This window comes from Camponotus floridanus, unplaced genomic scaffold (genome assembly GCF_003227725.1).
Source record: "Camponotus floridanus strain SB8 unplaced genomic scaffold, Cflo_v7.5 scaffold79, whole genome shotgun sequence".
NCBI classification, from domain to species: Eukaryota; Metazoa; Arthropoda; class Insecta; order Hymenoptera; family Formicidae; genus Camponotus; species Camponotus floridanus.
This window is the reverse complement of record NW_020229848.1, coordinates 666233-687588: the sequence shown is the minus strand read 5'-3', so window position 1 is coordinate 687588 and position 21356 is coordinate 666233. Positions and strand designations below refer to the sequence as shown.

The 21356-nt window shown below is 32.8% G+C and overlaps 4 protein-coding genes and 1 non-coding gene across 5 annotated transcripts; 2 read left to right on the top strand and 3 right to left on the bottom strand.

Annotated features, from left to right (window-relative positions):
* Positions 1–6: 6 nt before the first annotated feature.
* On the bottom strand, positions 7–927 carry LOC112639617 (IQ domain-containing protein K-like). Its single transcript, XM_025414179.1, has 3 exons — positions 623–927; positions 420–556; positions 7–311 (listed from the first exon to the last, which is right to left on the bottom strand). The coding sequence occupies exons 1-3, from the start codon at positions 734–736 to the stop codon at positions 170–172; spliced, it is 393 nt and encodes a 130-aa protein (XP_025269964.1). The 5' UTR covers positions 737–927; the 3' UTR covers positions 7–169.
* Positions 928–993: 66 nt separating this feature from the next.
* LOC112639612 (uncharacterized protein F23F12.8-like) lies at positions 994–3300 on the top strand. Its single transcript, XM_025414170.1, has 4 exons — positions 994–1008; positions 1110–2034; positions 2101–2412; positions 3006–3300. Exons 1-4 carry the CDS (start codon positions 994–996, stop codon positions 3236–3238), a joined length of 1485 nt encoding a protein of 494 aa, XP_025269955.1. The 3' UTR covers positions 3239–3300.
* On the bottom strand, positions 3263–7958 carry LOC105258970. The gene is made up of 5 exons (XM_011270583.3): positions 7745–7958; positions 6912–7405; positions 6393–6692; positions 5065–5246; positions 3263–3903 (listed from the first exon to the last, which is right to left on the bottom strand). The coding sequence occupies exons 1-5, from the start codon at positions 7946–7948 to the stop codon at positions 3407–3409; spliced, it is 1677 nt and encodes a 558-aa protein (XP_011268885.1). The 5' UTR covers positions 7949–7958; the 3' UTR covers positions 3263–3406.
* A 712-nt stretch (positions 7959–8670) lies between these two features.
* Positions 8671–8762, bottom strand: Trnai-uau. Its single transcript is given in 2 exon segments — positions 8671–8706; positions 8725–8762. It is a non-coding gene; the product is annotated as a tRNA-Ile (tRNA).
* Positions 8763–11481: 2719 nt separating this feature from the next.
* Positions 11482–20065, top strand: LOC105258976 (TATA element modulatory factor). The gene is made up of 10 exons (XM_025414177.1): positions 11482–13463; positions 14305–14406; positions 14479–14757; positions 14843–15181; positions 16197–16409; positions 16488–16634; positions 17598–17990; positions 18064–18304; positions 18375–18501; positions 19779–20065. The coding sequence occupies exons 1-10, from the start codon at positions 11482–11484 to the stop codon at positions 20063–20065; spliced, it is 4110 nt and encodes a 1369-aa protein (XP_025269962.1).
* The last annotated feature ends 1291 nt before the right edge of the window (positions 20066–21356 follow it).

The window sequence follows — 21356 nt, the reverse complement described above, 5'->3', positions numbered from 1 at the left end:
AAAAATATATATATATATATAATGAACAATCCAACACTGTTAAAGCTCTGCTTTATTAAAAGTATAATCAAGTATAATCAAGTTTGGAAGGAGAATTGTCCATTTTCTCTGTACGCATGACCTACAATTTATGAAAGTCATTATATATATTTTATGTCTTTCCTTTCAATCATAAGGATACCTTCCAAAATTGGCGCATCTCCTCAACGTCTGCTCTTTTTCTAACGAGCCAACCACGAACATATCTTTGTATATATAAAGCAGCTTCTTCTTTACTCCACAGCCATGATTTTGGATAAATTGGCCTAGGACTAGAAAATAATTAAAAAATAATTTCAAGAAAAATAATTAAAAAATAATTAAAAAATAATTTCAAGAAAATTCATATTAAGAAAGGGAAGGATATTTTCTTCTCTTACTGTGATTTTAGCCATAGTTTAAATTGCGGTATGTCAAACACTTTTAGCCATGTACACAATCTACTTGGATGACGCGAATTTCGATTCCAAAGGATCTCTGCGAGATAATCCAATCCATTGAAGGAACATTTATGTGTCTGTAAAGCATGGTATATTTTGAAAAAGTATCTAAATAGTACAATTATCTAAAAATAATTTCATACGTCTAAAGCATTTCGACGATCTGCTTCAACTAACATCTCTTCCATTGCACTTAATAAAATGGGGAATATATATTTTTGTAAGTAATCTGGAACGCTTTCCAAGGATGAAGTCATCGTTTCGTTTGCTTGTCGAAAACTTTAGGAATCTATGAAATGAATATAGGGACAAATCAATTATAAATCAATTATCTTGAATGTCAAAATTGCTTGTCAACTTTATAATAGATAAGAGAAGCGAATAGATGATGTTGAAGAATAGAAAATTGAGAATATGTACATCACATTTCTTTAATTTCATCGCATCATAAAATTTATTTCATATATAAATATGTAATACGGTACAGAAACAGGGCATTATATATAATTTCTAAATGTCCAGTGAATCTGTAAGAAATGAGTGTCCTCCAACTTGTCCTACAGTGAAGAAATACATTCGTGCAGCAAGTACATCATTTTATAAAATATTTTTAAACGCGTTATTAACAAGTTTTTTTTGGAAACAAAATTTCAATTCTTATTTTTACAAAATAAAATAATCAAGAAAGCCCCTTGGTTGTTTAAAACGCGTTATCAACAATTTTTTTTTTTGAAAAAAAAAAAGAATTTTAATTCTTATCTCTATAAAATAGTCGAGAAAGATCCTTGGCTGTTGGATGAAATTTTTCCGCCTGTATATCCACGACCGGATGTTACCCAAGAAGTACAAGAAGATGTGATCGACGTAGTCTATGAAAGGCCAACCGATTATGATGAAAAAATTGAAGAGATACCATTTAAAGCGATAGAAGATATCGTCGAAGTAAAACCTATCCAAGAAGAAGTCGAGGAAATAAAAATTGTCCAGGAACCAGCTGTCATTCCAACAGAAAGGATAGCAGATCGTGATGAAGAGGAAATCGATTTAATTGAAGAGGAATTCCCGATTGTCCAGGAACCAGCTGTCATTCCAACCGAAAGGATAGCAGATCGTGATGAAGAGGAAATCGATTTAATTGAAGAGGAATTCCCGATTGTCCAGGAACCAGCTGTCATTCCAACCGAAAGGATAACAGATCGTGATGATGAGAAGATCGATTTAGTTGAAGAAAAAGAACTGCCGATTGTCCAGGAACCAGTAATCCCGACAGAAAGGATAGCGGATCATGATGATGAAAAACTCGATTTGGTTAAAGAAGAAGAGATCGTCCAGGAAGCTGCGATCCTTCAGGAACGAGCTGTCATCCCGGTTGAAAGGGATTATGATGAAGATCGTGATGAAGAAAAAATCGATTTAATTAAAGAAGAGGAATTAGTGATTGAAACAACTGTAGCGGAAGAAATACCGGTTGAAAAACCTGAAATCCTCGATGAAGATGAAATCGAGCGCACCGCAAAGATCGAGCTGGAATTGCCGCGAGAATTAGAAGAGTATTGTAATTAAGAGTAATAAATTTTCTTAAAGAAATTCGCTTGACGCTAATTTCAAATAATAATTCCAGTTGAACCAGAAAAGCCTGTAGAATATGACGAAGACGAGGAAGGCCTTACTGACTATGAAAAATTTATCGACGAGGAATTGCAGGAGTTTCTGCCCGCCATAATAGCGAGGGAAATTCCGAAGGAGCCGAGGGAGATGCGTCCAGAAATTCCCAGGAATGCGGTGTATGAGAAAATCGATCGCGATATAGAGCCTGAAGAACGACGAGCTGAAGAAGAAGAAGTACCTACCAAAGTGAAGCGAATCGTCTCGCGCAAACCTGTAACTGCAGATGTTTGCGATGAGACGTGCCCTTTGGTAAAGAAGCAGAAAGGCGAGTTAGCTTATTTTCAGGAAAAAAAAACTTTATACAGGGTGTTAAGAAAAAATATGTAATTTGCAATTAACAATTCCATATTTTTTCTTAAAAACAACTGTATGTTTTCTTTATATCAATTGATTCTTCTCATTATTTTGTATATAAAAGTATTGAGATAAGATAATTGAAAAATGATTATTTTACAAGACATTTTATGGTTTATGTAAAATTAAGAAATGATTTCAAGCCTCATAACTCGAAAAGTACTTCAAAAAGTACTGGAAAAATATTTTATTATAGTGTTTTGGGAAGCTCTCGAGGTAAGCTACAAGAATATGCAAAAATATGAAAAATAGGGGGTTCCATTTAAAAAAATGCACTTCCGATTTTAATCGCCTATTTCTGGCCGGAACCAGAAGTTGAAAATATCACCATTCGATAGAGCGCATGTCGCTCTATCGGATGGTGATATTTTCAATTTCTGGTTTTTTAAAATTAATTCTTCTTTTTCTTCTTTTTTTTCTTCTTCTTAAGGAAATCTATACGTATCGTTTTTTTATACATTTATCATTTTGCATTTTATAAATGGAAATTCCTTCGTATTACAGAACGCTTCATGCGCAAATTGAAGGAACGGCAGCGGGTCGTAGATTATTATTATCTGACAAAGGGCTTCAACTATTTCGAAGACGTATGCACGTGCTCTCTGGCTTGCATGGTGTACACTCTGAGCAGGGATCCGTTCATGAGAAGCGTATTCGCGTCTCTCGCATTGTTTGCGGTTGGATTAAAGCTGTGCTCCGAGCTGGATGCGTGGGAGATGCCAAATCGCGTCTCATGAGATCAAATATCAATATCAGCGTTGTATAATTATTATTGAAACTTCCTATAAAATTGCGACAGTCATAAATAAAAATATAATATTAAAATAAATGAAAAATTATTATATGATATATTAGCAATCATCAATATACATGACATTTTTCGTTTTATGTTTATTAAACATTATTCAGGATTTTATCCTTTGGCGAAGCGAAGTCTTAATGATCCGCAATAATGCGATTAGCGCGAGTAACGTCACCGCCAACAACAGGGTCGCTAAATAATAATTTTGCGAGACGCGTGATTCGTATTTTGGAAGAAGCACTCGCAGGATTATGTCATCCTGCCATTCGGCGGTATTGTTTCCATCTGGAACATTCCTGGCGCGTCTAACGTGGCCGGCAGGACAATCCAGGACGCAATCCGCAGGCTCCAGACACGCCATCGCCTTCACGGTGAGAGAAATTTCGTCGGTCTCCTTCATCCCCTCGAACATAAATGCCTGGAAGATTAGGTAGCTCTCCAATGACGAGGCCATATACTGTTCCCGAGGACAGATTTCGCGTACATCTGAATTTAAGCAACCCTCCTCGTTCAGGATCCACAGGCTGTTGACAACCTTCTGTTGCTGTCTGCCTTCCACATAGTGCATCGTCACTTGACCAATCTTGGAGTATCGCCAGCCTTGGATAAAAGTAAAAATTGAAATCGTATAATTAAGGTATTTTGTATTAATTATTACAGGGTGTTTCATTTTAATCGCCTCAGGCAAATATCTCGAAAAACATGAAAGATACGGAAAAATGTTTCAGACAAAAGTTGTTTGGTTCAAAGAAAGACATAAGATGATGTCATTGGTCTGATCTTGAGTGAACGTGCCAAGATTATATGGAGTTCAACTTTATTTTTTTTAAATAGAATCCTCTATTTTCATTGCATATTTTTGTAGCTTATTTCGAGAGCTTTTCAAAACACTATAACAAAGTATTTTTTCATGAAGTACTTTTCGAGTTGTGAAGCTTAATTGATTTCTTAATTTTATAGAAACTATAAAATATTTCGTAAAATATTCATTTTTCGATTATCTTACCTCAATACTTTTATGCACAAAATAATGAGAGGAATTAATTGATATCAAGAAAACACATAGTTGTTTTCAAGAAAAAATATGCAACTGTTAATTGCAAATTACATTTTTTTCTAAACAATAATATGGTTTTTACATCAATTGCTTCCTCTCATTATTTTGTGCATAGAAATATTGAGTTAAGATCATCGAAAAATAAATATTTTACGAGATATTTTGTAGTTTATATAAAATTAAGAAATATTATTTTAATTCTTTCTCATAACTCGAAAAGTACTTAATAAAAAAATACTTTATTATAGTGTTTTGAGAAGCTCTCGAGGTAAGCTACAAGAATATGGAATAAAAAATAAGGGATTGCATTTAAAAAAACAAAGTTGAACTCCATATAACCTTCACACATTCACTCAAGATCAAACCAATGACATCATTTTATATTCCCCTTCGAACCAAACAACTTTTGTCTGAAACGTATGTTTTTCCATATTTTTCATATTTTCGAGATATTTGCTTGAGGCCATTAAAACGAAAAACACCCTATATATATATTATACATATAATTTAATAAAATTATACTAAATTAACTAATATCTAATATCTTTGTTACGTGTTTTTCTTCGGCTAAACTTATCGATTTAGGAGACTGCAAATTATACAAATATCCCTGTCGGAGTTTCAGAAACACCATTCGTCTTACTAAAGGAATAAAAATGTGTACGATCCTATCACTGTGCTACTCAGCGCTCTAATGCGCTTACCGTCGTCACCGTTGACTAACACGCGCAGCAAAATCTCTTCGCCGAGGATGACAGTACCGCCTGATTGTATCCTTGTGTCGAAAATGTTTTCCGAGTTGTAAGTCTTCCTAAACAGTCCAACATCCACATCCAGAGCGTTCTTGGAACCGCCGTTTAACATGCTCGGAACGTTTCTCGCTTTCCTGAAAGCAACATATACAGGGTGGTTTAAAAGTCTGGAAACTGTCAGTTATCTCTGAAAATAATGGTTCTGTGGGAAAATGTTTCAGACAAAAGTTGTAAGATTTTAAGTGACGCATTACACAGTAATATTACTATTACCTTGAAAAGTGTTGTTAAGGTCACGTGAAGGTTATTTTAAATTTCTTAAATGGAACCTTCTATTTTTAATTACATATTCTTGTAGCTTACCTCGAGAGCTTTTCAAAACTCTCGCTTTTATAATAAAGTATTTTTTCATTGAGTACTTTCCGTGTTATGAGACTACTTGAAATCATTTCTTAATTTTACATAAACCATAAAATATTCATTTTTTGATTATCTTACCTTAATACTTTTATGTACAAAATAATGAGAAGAATCAATCATTGATGTGAAGAAAACACATAGTTATTTTTAAGAAAAAATATGTAATTGTTAATTGTATATTACATATTTTTTTCTTCGAAACAACTATGTGTTTCTTTACACCAATTGATTCTTCTCATTATTTTGTACATAAAAGTATTAAGGTAAGATAATCGAAAAATGAATATTTTACAAGATATTTTACGGTTTATGTAAAATTAAGAAATGATTTCAAGCCTCATAATTCAGAAAGTACTTAATGAAAACTAACTTAATTATAGTGTTTCGGAAAGCTTTCGAGATAAACTACAAGAATATGTAATAAAAAATAGGGGGTTCTGTTTAAGAAATTGAAGGTGATCTTGACGTGACCATAACAACACTCCTCAAAGTCATATTACTTTATAATGCGTCATTTAAAACCCTACAACTTTTGTCTGAAACACTTTTCCACAGGATCACTATTTTCGGAAATAATTGACCGTTTCCAGACTTTTAAACCACCCTGTATATATCCCAGCAAACACCAAGTCACATTTATATAATTGTTAGTTGTAATTTCTCACTCAACAATATAACTGTTACATAACATGTAAAAATTCTATCGTTGAGTAGGAAATTATAACTAACAGTTATAACTGTTAATGGTTATATATGGTGTTTGTTGGGATGTATATCTGAATATAACTCAGCATTTCCCATCAGATGAAAACTCTCATTTTTGCCGCCTTCCACCGGAAGATAAACGACGTATTTCTTACACTTCCAAAGGTTTCACGCTGATCCGCTTCGTATGATACGCGATTCTGTCCTGCGTTTTACATCGCAAAGTCACCCTGTAGTCGTCCCTCAAACGCAGACCGGAAATCACTGGGAATCTCAGCTCGAGACAGTACGATCGGTTGCCGTCCACGGAACAATCAACGACCCCGCAATTCCAGACCTGATCCCTCTCGAAATTAATGCGATAAGAATCCCTGGCTGCTGCCACTTGACAGGTTTCACGCATCACGTTATCTATCACCGGCGGAGCCAAGTTTCTCGGTGCTTTGATGGATGCTCTGTGATAGTCCCAACCGTGTGATACACATGTAAAAAATAACCCAAATCTAACTCGAATAACTCGATAAGCTTGTTCAAGTTTAATAATCAATTATTCTAATCTATTAGTTAGGTTTAATCTCTCTTGTTTTGTTCTATTGTAAAATTATATGTAAAAAATGTGTGAGAAAAGGAACCCAATGCTGAGAGTCGGGTCGTAATAAAGTGTCCCAGATTACCTGAAGAACAATTCTCCCGCGTTCTGACAAGACATCTCTTCCACGTTGATGTGATTTGTCGGTGTTTCGAGAGCAGGATGAGAAGGAGGAGGATGAGGAGACTGGGTTGTAGTCTGTCGAGAGTGTTTGCCTTGCGGAAAAGTGGGTCGACGATGATGTTGGGGTGCCTGTAACCCGGCGCTCCCTAGATACCTCGTGTCTTGCAAACCCTTGCGCGTGAGGGCTCGCAAGGAATCCCGGTCAGGGAGATGATACAGTGCATTGGAATAGTTTCTAATCTCGTTTGTTCCTACCACATTTCTATTATCGATCACTTCCGGCAAGGAGAAATCCGGAATCGGAGCTGGAGGTAAATAGCCGTCGTTCTGAAGTAACGCTACCTTAGACATGTTGTATCTACGATGGAAATTTACAAAGACCGCGTCCCGAGATTCTAATCCCTCTGCAAAATTCCCCGAGGACATCGCGCTGACGAAGAAGAGCCATCGATATATCTACAAGCATCACCTCGAATCAAAATACTTGAATCGCGTTTAATTTAATAAATTATTTAATTTGTGTATTACACATCACAACACGAATACATGAGTATAAAATAATTAAAATTTTATTTCTTGCAATTGATACAATTTAAATTTTTCAACTTAGTGCTAGACAAACCAATTTTTTTTTCAATATACTAGGAGTGAAAATTAGATATAAATATTATAAAAAATATATTATAAAAAAATTATAAAAAATGTAATATAAAAAAATGATAAAAGAATATAAAAATGTTATAAATTGTAAAAATTATAAAAAATTATAGTTGAAGGAAATTTCAAGATAGTCACCTGCGTCGAATACATTTTGTACCGAGAATCATAACACGGTCGAGACATTTTCAATTTGAATAGCGGAATGCAACTGACGACTGATGAAATTGCGGGTGGGCTTTTAAAGCTTAACACACCTTTACGAAACCGGACCCCGATGTGGTCATTGTTCCTCACCGACCGATGAACAAGCATCAACGCGAACATCGGTGGTCGGTCCATTTAATAGGTTTCGTGATTTGCTTGACGATCGAGTACTTAGCATAAAACATCGTTCGCATCCTCGATTTTAACGCGGCTGCCATTAATAACGATAACGGCGAGATATGTCGTCCTCTCTCTCCCCATTATACGTATCTCGGTCAATTTGGGTCAAAGTGCCTCTCTCTCTTTCTCTCTCTTTCTCCTTCTGTGACTTGCATACGATCACACGGTTCATCCATTTCCAGATTTTAGTCTGACATCACCGGCGTTATGTTTCTTTTTGCGCCGTTAATTTTTTCCTCTATTAAGAAAATATTTTATATAAATTAATAAATTAATAAAATATATAAATTAATATATATAAATTAATAAAATATATAAAATATATAAATTAATAAAATATATAAAATATATAAATTAATAAATTAATAAAATGTAAGCGCTATTTTTTTAACCCCCCCGCAAATACCAAATAACATTTACATAATTGTTAGTTGTAATTTCTCACTTAACAATATAACTGTTAGATGTTATGTAACTGTTATGTAACAGTTATATTGTTGAGTGGGAAATTATAACCAACAGTTATATAACTATTATTTGGTGTTTGCTGGGTATATTTTATTATACATTTAATAATAATAATTGATATCGTATGCGTTAAAAAATGCGAGAAATTACAAAACAATCGATTCACATATTATTATGCGTCGGGACATCGGTAGAAATGATAAAAAAAATGCTCCAGGTGAGGCTCGAACTCACAACCCCGGCATTGCTCACGAACACTGTCTTATAAGTACCGTGCGCTAACCAATTGCGCCACTGGAGCTGTTGAGAATAAGGCCACTCAAACGGGCCTCTTCAGTCGTAGTATCGATAATATCAGAAACATTTCGCTTTTCTGACTTGTAAATGGCCGATCTAGTAAGACAGGTTGACCCGAACATAATTTTTGTTAAAGTCAAGCTGAGACAAAAAGACAAGATCTACACATTTTATTTCCAGTATGCATCCAACATATTTCGATACTCATTTATTTATCTATTTCAATATCTTCGGCGCATAAACAAATAATTTATCAATTTGCAATTAGCTATAAAAAAATAAATAAGCTGCTTTTTTTAATAATTTATGCTTGATTCTTCCCTTGTTAAAATTGAATTAAATAATAATATAAATATCAATATTAAATAATTAAATATAAATTCTACTTAAAGAAAAAAAGAAATTCAGAGTATAAATGATGCAATATTAAATAAATGAGATCAAAAAATATCTGTAAATTAAATATCAGGAGCAAAAAGATGGGCGAGGAAAGCAAACAGCTGATCTGAATGCAATTTTGACATTCGAGAAATTTATATTAATTTTATTAATATTAATAATTGATAATATGAATAATATGAATAATATGAATAATATTAATAACATTAATTTATATTTATATTATTATAGCGTGGAATAAATTTTTTGCAGAATCGTTGGATCGTAAAAATTCTGCAGGGAGCTCTCAATCGAGAAATTTGTAAAATTGAAACCAAGATAAACAACGTACAAAAAAAGATAACGTAGCAGCCAATCGATTCTTCGCTCTTGTGGAAAAGCGTCAAATTGATTGGCTACCGTTGCCACGCTGCGTGCGAAAGCCATAAATATGTAATTAGAGGTTTGTTTGTAATTTATGCTTGATACTTTCCTTGTTAAAATTAAATATAAATTCTGCCTCAAGAAAAAAAAAGAAATACAAAGTATAAATGATGCAATATTAAATAAATGAGATAAAAAAATATCTGTAAATTAAATATCAGGAGCAAAAAGACGGGCGAGGAAAGCGAACAGCTGATCTGAATGCAATTTTGACATTCGAGAAATTTATATTAATTTTATTAATATTAATAATTGATAATATTAATAATATTAATAATATGAATAATATTAATAACATTAATTTATATTTATATTATTATAGCGTAGAATAAATTTTTTGCAGAATCGTTGGATCGTAAAAATTCTGTAGGGAGCTCTCAATCGAGAAATTTGTAAAATTGAAACCAAATAAACAACGTACGAAAAAAGATAACGCAGTAGCCAATCGATTCTTCGCTCTTGTGGAAAAGCGTCAAATTGATTGGCTACCGTTGCCACGCTGCGTGCGAGAGCCATAAATATGTAATAGACGTTTGTTTGTTTTTTTCGCGAACTGCACTTTTTGTTTCTCCTCTCTTTTTCTCCGACCTCCAAGTATAGCTCTATCTCATTTTCGGTGCAGAAAGTTCAGGAATAAAAATACAGAGCTTAGGTTGACAACACTGCAATAACCACGCACGCACGACTTGTCGTCACGAATATGTCGGCTGCTACCAAGTGCATTTTGACAGTTAATCGCACGCAGGTCAGCTGCGATCAGTAAAGGAGAAAAAAAAACGCGAGCGTGTCTCGCTGTCACGATCGTTACTTTGGAGGATGTCATGTATGTTCATCTCGATAAATACGAACGTATGAGGGAGTGTCACATAAAGTGCAATCGTGATAGATTCCTAAATGTTTCTGGGAGCTTGTGGATGATTATGAAAATATTACATGCTACGTACATATCTTGTGATATTAATTTTATATCGTTCAAGTCATCTATGTCAAGTATCTATTTAAATAATTTATAATAATATATATTTAAATAATAAATAATAATATTTATAATAATATATATTTAATAATATATATTTAAATAATACACAAGAATTTTTAATAGATCCCTAAACGGTTCTGAGAACTTGTGGACGATTATGAACGTCTCGTAATAGATCCCTAAACGTTTCTGAGAGCTTGTGGATGATTATGAAAATATTACATGCTACGTAAATATCTTGTGATATTAATTTTATATCGTTCAAGTTATCTATGTCAAATATCTATTTAAATAATTTATAATAATATATATTTAAATAACAAATAATAATATTTATAATAATATATATTTAATAATATATATTTAAATAATACACAAGAATTTTTAATAGATCCCTAAACGTTTCTGAGAACTTGTGGATGATTATGAAAATATTACATGCTACGTACATATCTTGTGATATTAATTTTATATCGTTCAAGTCATCTATGTCAAGTATCTATTTAAATAATTTATAATAATATATATTTAAATAATAAATAATAATAATATTTATAATAATATATATTTAATAATTAATATATATTTAAATAATGCACAAGAATTTTTTAAAAAATTAAAAAGAAAATGGCATAAGAACCAACATGGTAGTTGAAGCGCAGAGAAGCAACAACACTTCTTTCTTTTTTCAATATTAATTTATTACAAACTCATTACAATAACAAAAAGCGAACGTTTCGGATCATCTTTTGATCCTTCCTCAAGAATTTTTGTTGAATTAATTTATTAATATTGCAGAAAGTTGATGTAAGCAATATTTACAAGTACTCTAAAGATTCATTTTTATTAAAAATATGTATATACAACTAGAAGAATGGAGCCAGAAATTTATGTATTGTTTTCTTTATCTTAGGTATAGAACATGAGTTGGTTTGATGCTACAGGATTCGCCAATTTGGCAAAATCTGCTCTAAAGGGAGCTCAGAAAACCATAGATAAGGCCTTGGATATTAAGGAGGAGGAACCAAAGGTTATTCAATCGCACACGGACGAAACTTCGGAGTTTTTTGCAGCCTGGGGATTGCAAAATGAAGAAAGCAGACGTGATGATAGTTCACAAAAACAACAAAATTCAAGCAGTATCTGGGGTAGCTTTACTGGTTCGTTTTTTGAGCCTCCAAGAACTGTAGACAATGCAAAGAAGATTGTTAAGCATTCCAAGTCCTTGCAAAGTACTGCCAGACAAGATGAGCAACAATGCGAGATGGTGTCCTCTACTTCTGTTCCTGAAAAATTGGTGACAAAAGATATAAAGCCTACGATAACAAAGGATGAATCTGTATATATTGAAAATGAAGAAGAGTCTAGTGTTGCCAGTGAATCTGTAAATATAAATCGTAACATATCTCAAGAATTTAATGATAAAAGTGCATCGGAATCTTACACATCATCGGAACAATTGTCCCTAGACGATATTGCTCCTACCAAAAAGAATATAATTAAAAGTGCCAGTTTAGATTTGGAACAAGTGTACCATGTAACGGATATTGATAATGATTCTGCAACAAGCAGCACTGAAGAAGGAGAGCATCATAATGAGACACTAGGAAGCAGTGATACTAATCAAACATCGAGTCTCACCAACGTGTCTCGTATGGTAGCCAATCCAGTCTCCTCCGAGAGTGATAAGAAGAGCTTGGAAAGCGTGGAGATACTTGGTTCTCAATCCAACACTGATTGTACAACCACGCCAGAGTCAGACCTCAATTCTGTTACCAATTCCCTAAGTCCCTCCCTCATTGGGATCAAGGTAAATTCCGAATCGGTTGAGATTTTGCCGGACAGTCTGGTAACGTCCCCGAGTTCCGTGGAAGTTTTGGGAGATTGGAAGAGCGACAGCAGTCCCTATCTATCTCCGATAGATCCAAAGAATTCCGAATCCTCTCCTGTTTTAGATGTAGACGAATGTGCCACTCCATGCGTAGATTGCACGGATTTGTTATTACAACCGCCAAGAGATCAATTCGAAGCGTCCTCGTCCGACATCTCTCCCTACGAATCTCCCATGGAAGAGGTGAAAACGTTGAATACCAATTCGTATCCTTGCAGCGTCGATAGCACACCGTCGCCCAATGTGTTTCCCAGCTTGGACACGAGCAAGCACTCGTCGCAAATGATGATGGATAGCTCGAAAACTTCCCCGGAAAGCGTCGAGGTGATACCGGACGCGGACGAGCTGGACGAGGTGAGCTTGGCCGAAGACTCTTACACTTCAGCTTCCGAGGGTACGATCATGACGGTACTCGAGCCATTGCAACAAAATAAAGTGGAATTGGCCGATATGAGTGTAAATGTAGGATCCACAAGGATGCACGATTCGTGCCCGGATGATAGGCAAACGTTGACGAAAGCTTGCATCGAGAATAAATTGAACTTGAGTCTTGACTCATTGAAGGAGAAGCACAATTTGCATCTAGCACTCGAGCCAATTACCACACAGCCAATTCGCAAGTTGGACCATCAATTGGAAGGAGTGAACGAAAAACCGAGCGTTTCCACCTTTTCCCAATTGATGGGAACTACTATAGAACCGCCAGATCCGGACAACTATACTCAAACTGATGAAAACGTGGAGGATACAAAGATGATCGAGAGTAACACCGATCAATATTTAGTATCTACCGATTCGAGCGGAGAAGGAACCTTGCTAGAGAGCAGTTTGGAAGATAACGCGACGTTGATTTGCACAAATAATAGTCCCAAAATCTTAGAAACGCCTTTAACCGCTAGTTCTTACGTGAAAACTATGCTGGCTGATGCCATGGTCGAAAAGGGTGAAATAATTGATATGGAGGCTCATTGCACGGAAGTACCGCGGGAAAATTCACCTATATCGTCAGAAAGGTACATTCCTCGATTCACATATATACAGGGTGGACCAAAAGTCTGGATACCAAAAGTCGAATATCTCGTATTGAATGCATTTTGCAACAAAATCCTTTAGACAAAACTTGTAAGGATTAAAAAGATGTATTTAACTGTAATATCCATTTGACATTGAGTGGCGTTGCCAAGGTCAGGGCAAGGTCAACTTGAATTTTTTAAATGGAACCCCCTTTTTTTCATTGCATATTCTTGTAGCTTACCTCGAGAGCTTTCCAAAACACTATAATTAAGTTAGTTTTTATTAAGTACTTTTCGAGTTATGAGGCTTGAAGTAATTTCTTAATTTTACATGAACCGTAAAATATCTTGTAAAATATTCATTTTTCGATTATCTTGTCCAATACTTTTATGTACAAAATAATGAGAGGAATCAATTGGTGTAAAGAAAACACATAGTTGTTTCTAAGAAAAAATATATAATTTGCAATTAGCAATTCCATATTTTTTCTTAAAAACAATTGTATGTTACTCGAAAAGTACTTCATGGAAAAATAATTTATTATAGTGTTTTGGAAAGCTCTCGAGTAAGCTATAAGAATATGCAATGAAAAATAGGGGGTTCCATTTAAAAAATTCAAGTTAACCTTGCCCTGACCTTGGCGACGCTACTCAATATCAAATAGATATTATAGTTAAATGCATCTTTTTAATCCTTACAACTTTTGTCTAAAGCATTTTGTTCTAAAATGCATTCTATATGAAATATTCGACTGTATCCAAACTTTTGATCCACCCTGTATGTATGTATTATTCAAATTAAGTGATTCTGTAAACAGAAAAAAATTTACTTCTTTTACAGTCGTTCCGATCTGGTAAAAATCGGTTCCGATCAGGCCAGTGGACATACAAGTGGAGATGAATTGGAAACCACAACATCGAGTGACATTGAGATAATATCCAGGTATAATAATGTCTATCTGTTTATAATTTTTTTATAATATTAATAAATATATAATGGTTTTTGTGTCAATAGTCCAAACGGAGATTCAAGTTCGACTCAATCGCGACAGAGTCCCGCAAAGTTACAGTTAACTAAAGGCAGCGATTTGCTAACAAAAACCTTGAAGACTAGAGGCCATTCCCGGGAGTTGAGCGAGATCAGCATAGGATCGGATGAGACGAATATGGAGATCGAAAAATTATTGAAACGTGTGCAGGAGATGACTGAGATTTTGGAAACGAGAGAATCAAAGTTAATCGACGTGAGCAGAATGAACATGGAATTACACGAGCAGAATGCAAATCTAATGAAGTGAGATCATCATGTAATCATGTCTTGGAATCTTGGAACGAAAAATTTAAATAACATGTATTATCAATAACTACGTTCCTTTCAGGCAACTCGAGAATTTTGAAAAACATGCGGAGCAGAATCAAAACATAAATCAAATCACAGATGAATATACGCAGCGTTTGTCAGCGTTGGAGAGAAAATTTCAGCAAGCTATAAGAGAGCGCGATCAATTGAGGAAAAATTTAGACCAATTGAAGTTGGAGGCAGCGTCGCGTTTGTCGTCGCAGGAAATGTCTAGTATAAACGCTGAGAAGGATGAAATCATAAAAGAGCTTCGCGAAGAGGGCGAGAAACTCAGTAAACAACAACTTCAACACAGTAATATAATAAAAAAGTTGCGAGTGAAAGAGAAAGAGACTGATGCAACGATAAAGAGTCAAAAGTACTTGGATTGAATCTTAATTTTTATTTTGTCGATTTTAATTGTAGAGAAAAATGCACATATATACAGGGTGTTTTAGATCACCCATATCCATTTAAAAACTAGAGAAGTGGTTATTTCAAAAAAGTAAAAAAATTTTCTTCATAAATCAGGTGCGCTCTATCGAATGGTGATATTTTCAACTTCTGATTCCAGCCGGAAATAGGCGATTCAGACTGGAAGTGCATTTTTTTAAATGGAATCCCCTATTTTTCATTGCATATTCTTGTAACTTACCTCGAGAGCTTTTCAAAACACTATAATAAAGTATTTTTTCATTGAGTACTTTCCGAGTTATGAGACTTGAAATCATTTCTTAATTTTACATAAACCATAAAATATCTTGTAAAATATTCATTTTTCGATTATCTTACCTTAATACTTTTATATACAAAATAATGAGAGAAATCAATTGATGTAAAGAAAACACACAGTTGTTTTTAAGAAAAAATATGGAATTGAAAATATAATTTGCAACAATTCCATATTTTTTCTTAAAAACAACTGTGTGTTTTCTTTACACCAATTGATACCTCTCATTATTTTGTACATAAAAGTATTAAGATAAGATAATTGAAAAATGAATATTTTATAAGATATTTTATGGTTTATGTAAAATTAAGAAATGATTTCAAGTCTCATAACTCGGAAAGTACTCAATGAAGAAATACTTTATTATAATGTTTTGAAAAACTCTCGAAGTAAGCTACAAGAATATGTAATTAAAAATAGTGGGTTCCATTTAAGAAATTTAAAATGACCTTCACGTGACCTTAACAACGCTCTTCAAGATCATAGTAATATTACTATGTAATGCATCACTTAAAATCTTACAACTTTTGTCTGAAACATTTTCCCACAGGACCACTATTTTCGGAGATATTTGACCGTTTCCAGATTTTTCTAACACCCTGTATAAGAAGCAAATTATAATTAATACATCATAATTTTCTCTTATTCATCATCATTTTTTTAGAGAGCAAATAGAAGAGCAGAATACAGAATTGGAAAGATTAAAACGATCATTGTACGCGAAAGAGGAAGTGGAACGCAGTCAAATAGAGGCCGTTCATACGTTGACGGCGAAAACGAAGAAGCAAGAGAAGGAGATATTAACGTTACAAGAAAAATTGGACAATACAGTACATAAGATGGAAGCCTATAAAAGAAGCTTGGATGCTGCAAAAGTGTGAGTAGATGTATTAATTAATTTTTCAAAATAAATACAATAAATGCTGTGTATGTAATAAAAATTTCTCTGTAATAGAGAGTTGACAGAAACAAAGGAAACGTTGCTAGCTGTGGAAGAGGAATTGAAGGAAGCCGTGAATAATGCGGGAGAATCATGTCAGCTGTTTGCACAAGTGGAGGATTTAAAATTGAAGTACCGTCAAGCTGAGGAAGCTCATGTCAAGTAAATATCATATGTAGGGTGTCCCAAAAATCCGGACCGGTCGAATATTTCATAAACTATGCACTTTAGAAAGAAATGTTTCAGACAAAAGTTGTATGGCTTGGGAAGGGGGCCATCAGATAGTGGCAATGATTTGATCTTGGAGAGTCATTTAAAGGTGACGTAAAGGTCACCTTCAATTTCTTAAATGAAACCCCCTATTTTTCATTGCATATTCTTGTAGCTTATCTCGAGAGCTTTCCAAAACACTATAATTAAGTACCTTTTTATTAAGTACTTTTTGAGTTATAAGGCTTGAAATAATTTCTTAATTTTACATAAACCGTAAAATATCTTGTAAAATATTCATTTTTTTATTATCTTACCTTAATACTTTTATACAAAATAATGAGAGGAATCAATTGGTGTAAAGAAAACACATAGTTGTTCCTAAGAAAAAAATATGTAATTTGCTATTAACAATTCCATATTTTTTCTTAAAAACAACTGTATGTTTTCTTTACACCAATTGATTCCTCTCATTATTTCGTACATAAAAGTATTAAGATAAGATAATCGAAAAATGAATATTTTACAAGATATTTTACGGTTTATGTAAAATTAAGAAATAATTTCAAGCCTCATAACGGAAAGTACTTAATGAAAACTAACTTAATTATAGTGTTTTGGAAAGCTCTCGACGTGAGTTACTAGAATGTTTAATAAAAAATAGGGAGTTCCATTTAAGAAATTGACGGTGATCTTCACGTGACTTTCAAATGACTCTCTTATGTCAAATCATTGCCACTATCTGATGGCCCTCTTCAAACTATACAACTTTTGTCTTAAACATTTCTTTCTAAAGTGCATAGTTTATGAAATATTCGACCGGTCCGGGACTTTTGGGACACTCTGTATATTAGAGAAATTATATAGCTAATTTTTTTATTTCAAATACACAATATTTATCTTTTTGTAATGTAGAAGGGAAGAGTTTCTCAAACATGAAAATAGCGAATTGCTAAAGCGATTAGAAGCTGCAGAAGCCAGGAGCGAGGAGTTATCCGAATCTGTCTCAATAGCAACAAAACCTCTGTTAAGGCAACTAGAACAACTTCAAGCAAGCTTACTACATAAATCTAATAGTTTCATGAAACAGGAGAAGATGCTGTCGGAGAAAAATATTGAATTACAATCGAAAGTCGAAAATTTAATGGAAATGGATCGTCTTTTGAGAGAAGAGAATGTGAATTTGAAGTCCAAAGAATCGCAGTTAGAATCAAAGCTCAACTTAAAAGAGAAAGAAAAGGCAAAGTTGCAAGAAGCTTATGACAAATTAAAAGAAGAATCTGAGAAATTGTCCGAGCAAAATAAACAGTAGGTATTTGCAATATATAGACATTGAAACACGATGATGTTATCAAATTTATCACATATTCACATATTGCAGGCATCAAGAGACAATAAAAATTCTCGAGCTGACTCATTCTGAAAAGGTGCAAGAATTAAAGAGAGAGATAAATGCATTGGAGAACAAATTAGCTGTGGAGAAGGCAGCCACCGATGCGGAACGAAGAAGAAATAACGCATTACTGGAACAGCAGCAAAATACTGATGAGGAATCACGATACAGTCCTACTCTCAGTATAGGACAAGAGTCCATTAGTAGTGCGAATAGTGCCTGGCCAGGTGTACGTATAAATGTTATTACGATACTATGGAGTTGATGACTATCACATAACAAAATTTTCTTTTTTTCAGTTTAATGATTCAGTATTTGATAATAGCTCTGGAAGATTTCCGCCAATATCCTATGAAAGCATCAGAGCGGGTTCAAGCAGTACATCGATCTTTGAAAATTTGCAGGCACAATTGAAACAGAGGGATGGTAAATATTGTATACATACAGGGTGTTTCAGACCACACATACCACCCATTTAAAAACTAGAGAAGTGGTTATTTCAAAAAAGTAAAAACATTTTTTTCATAAATCAGGTGCGCTCTCGAATGGTGATATTTTCAACTTCTGGTTCCGGCCGGAAATAGGCGACTGAGACCGGAAGTGCATTTTTTTAAATAGGACCCCCTATTTTTCATTGCATATTCTTGTAGCTTAACTCAAGAGCTTTTCAAAACACTATAATAAAGTATTTTTTCATTGAGTACTTTCCGAGTTATGAGACTTGAAATCATTTCTTAATTTTACATAAAATATCTTGTAAAATATTCATTTTTCGATTATCTTATCTTAATACTTTTATGTACAAAATAATGAGAGGAATCAATTGGTGTAAAGAAAACACATAGTTGTCTTTAAGAAAAAAATATGTAATTTGCAATTAACAATTCCATGTTTTTTTTTAAAAACAACTGAAGTTGAAAATATCACCATACGATAGAGCGCCCCCTATTTTTCATTGCATATTCTTGTAGCTTACCCCGAGAGCTTTTCAAAACACTATAATAAAGTATTTTTTTATTGAGTACTTTCTGAGTTATGAAACTTGAAATCATTTCTTAATTTTATATAAATCATAAAATGTCTTGTAAAATAATCATTTTTCGATTATCTTACCTTAATACTTTTATATACAAAATAATGAGAGGAATCAATTGATATAAAGAAAACATACAGTTGTTTTTAAGAAAAAATATGGAATTGTTAATTGCAAATTACATATTTTTTCTTTAAAACAACTGTATGTTTTTTTTACACCAATTGATTTCTCTCATTATTTTGTACATAAAAGTATTAAGATAAGATAATCGGAAAATAAATATTTTACAAGATATTTTATGGTTTACGTAAAATTAAGAAATAATTTCAAGCCTCATAACTCGAAAAGTACTTCATGGAAAAATAATTTATTATAATGTTTTGGAAAGTTCTTGAGGTAAGCTACAAGAATATGCGATGAAAAATAGGGGGTTCCATTTAAAAAAATGCACTTCCGGTCTGAATCGTCTATTTCCGGCCGGAATCAGAAGTTGAAAATATCACCATTCGATAGAGCGCACTCGATTTATAAAGAAAATGTTTTTACTTTTTTGAAATAACCACTTCTCTAGTTTTTAAATTTAATTAACCCTGTATATTTAATAGCATCAGGGTAATCTTTGTTATATTCAATGTTATCAATTGTTATTTTATTCATTATATTACAGGTGAAATACAGCAGCTTCAATGGGACTTGTCTCGACGGAACACGGAAAGGGATGCGTTGAATTCGGAATTGGCAACGTTAACTTTAAAAGTCGAGGATTTGAATATAAAAGTCACGGAAACGCAGGCACTTAACGAAAATCTCAGAGAGACACAAACCAGATACGACGCCCTGTTACAAATGTACGGCGAAAAGGTTGAAGAGAATCAGGAACTGCGACTGGACCTGGAGGACATTAAGGAAATGTACAAAACGCAAATTGATCAACTTCTAAAGAGACAAAATTAACGAAAACTTGTGAATGAAAGACGAAGATTTTCGCACAGGTCGTAATTCTCTACGAAACCTTAATTACATACATGCACTTTGACGCATGCTTTACCACATAATTTTTTCATCCCCTTCCAGCAAGGATCAGGATATAAAACAGTTTTATAGTCAAGGATTTTTAAAATAAACACACATTCTAGGATATATATTTATATTAAATATAACGCGAATATATTTGCAAACATTTGTGATAAAAAAATTTAGATCTTGATAAAGTTTTAAATGAAGTCCCTCTACAAAATTATATTATTAATATGAATATATTTATCATGAATTAGCCGAGCTAAAATTACCTGAAGAAAAATATCAAAAACTATAATATTAGCTTGTAATTTTTCTGCTATTTCTTGTTATTATTATTGTTATTATTATTATTCCCTGTGTATAGTTACTGTGTTCTACATTTTGATTTAATCCCTTTAATTTAATAGGGAGGATTGTGTGATAACGGATTGTATTATAATGTTCAAACAATACTGTATATATAAATACGATTATAATGTACTTTATCATATAAATATAATAATGTGAGCGTTAATAATTTTTCCAGTACAATAAATATATGAATATATGCTATATAAAAATCTATGTAAATTAGGAGACTATTCATCTACTTTCTTAATATTTATGCATATATATCTGTGCTAATTTATATAGAAAAATCTTAAAATTTTCTGAGATTTCTTTTAGAATTGTTATAGAAAATCTGCAAATTTTTTTATAAAATAGTCTATAATTTTACTATATATATAATATATATATATATATATATATATATATATATATATATATTCAAAAATTTTTTATGAAAAATTGCAGATTTTCTACTTTCTCAGAAAATTTTAAGATTTTTTTTGTATAAATTGGCACAGACTTTTTAAAAATCTTCAGAAAAGGAATGAAGGTATTTCACATTTTTATCTTAAATTAATTTTTTGTTAGAATTTCTTATACATATGTTAAAAATGTATAAATGTTAAATATTGAGATTTTTTATTCTATATAATTTTCTAAAATAATATTGAATAAATCTGATAAATTTTTTTAAAACTCTTCATAAATCTAAATTATGAAAAATTTCTAAAATTTTATAAGAAATGAGATTTTTTTCACCAAGTATATATTATATACACACATACATATTCACTTTTTATATTTATAGATACTATAGGTCTGTTTTTTATTCTTTTTTTATATTTTTTATATTATTATACAAAAAAATGTATCTAAATATAAAAAGTGAATATAA

Excerpts from the sequence above, each read along its gene's own strand:
- LOC112639617 (XM_025414179.1), bottom strand. The coding sequence starts at position 736 with ATGACTTCATCCTTGGAAAGCGTTCCAGATTACTTACAAAAATATATA. Across the intron at positions 557-622 it reads ATCGTCGAAATGCTTTAGAC|ACACATAAATGTTCCTTCAA; the intron begins GTATGAAATTAT and ends CATGCTTTACAG. Across the intron at positions 312-419 it reads AAACTATGGCTAAAATCACA|TCCTAGGCCAATTTATCCAA; the intron begins GTAAGAGAAGAA and ends ATTATTTTCTAG.
- LOC105258976 (XM_025414177.1), top strand. The coding sequence starts at position 11,482 with ATGAGTTGGTTTGATGCTACAGGATTCGCCAATTTGGCAAAATCTGCT. Across the intron at positions 13,464-14,304 it reads TCACCTATATCGTCAGAAAG|TCGTTCCGATCTGGTAAAAA; the intron begins GTACATTCCTCG and ends CTTCTTTTACAG. Across the intron at positions 18,305-18,374 it reads CGAATAGTGCCTGGCCAGGT|TTTAATGATTCAGTATTTGA; the intron begins GTACGTATAAAT and ends TCTTTTTTTCAG.
- LOC112639612 (XM_025414170.1), top strand. Across the intron at positions 2,035-2,100 it reads GCGAGAATTAGAAGAGTATT|TTGAACCAGAAAAGCCTGTA; the intron begins GTAATTAAGAGT and ends TAATAATTCCAG. Across the intron at positions 2,413-3,005 it reads TTTGGTAAAGAAGCAGAAAG|AACGCTTCATGCGCAAATTG; the intron begins GCGAGTTAGCTT and ends TTCGTATTACAG.
- LOC105258970 (XM_011270583.3), bottom strand. The coding sequence starts at position 7,948 with ATGGACCGACCACCGATGTTCGCGTTGATGCTTGTTCATCGGTCGGTG. Across the intron at positions 6,693-6,911 it reads GCGGGAGAATTGTTCTTCAG|AGCATCCATCAAAGCACCGA; the intron begins GTAATCTGGGAC and ends GGACTATCACAG. Across the intron at positions 3,904-5,064 it reads GTTAGTCAACGGTGACGACG|GCTGGCGATACTCCAAGATT; the intron begins GTAAGCGCATTA and ends CTTTTATCCAAG.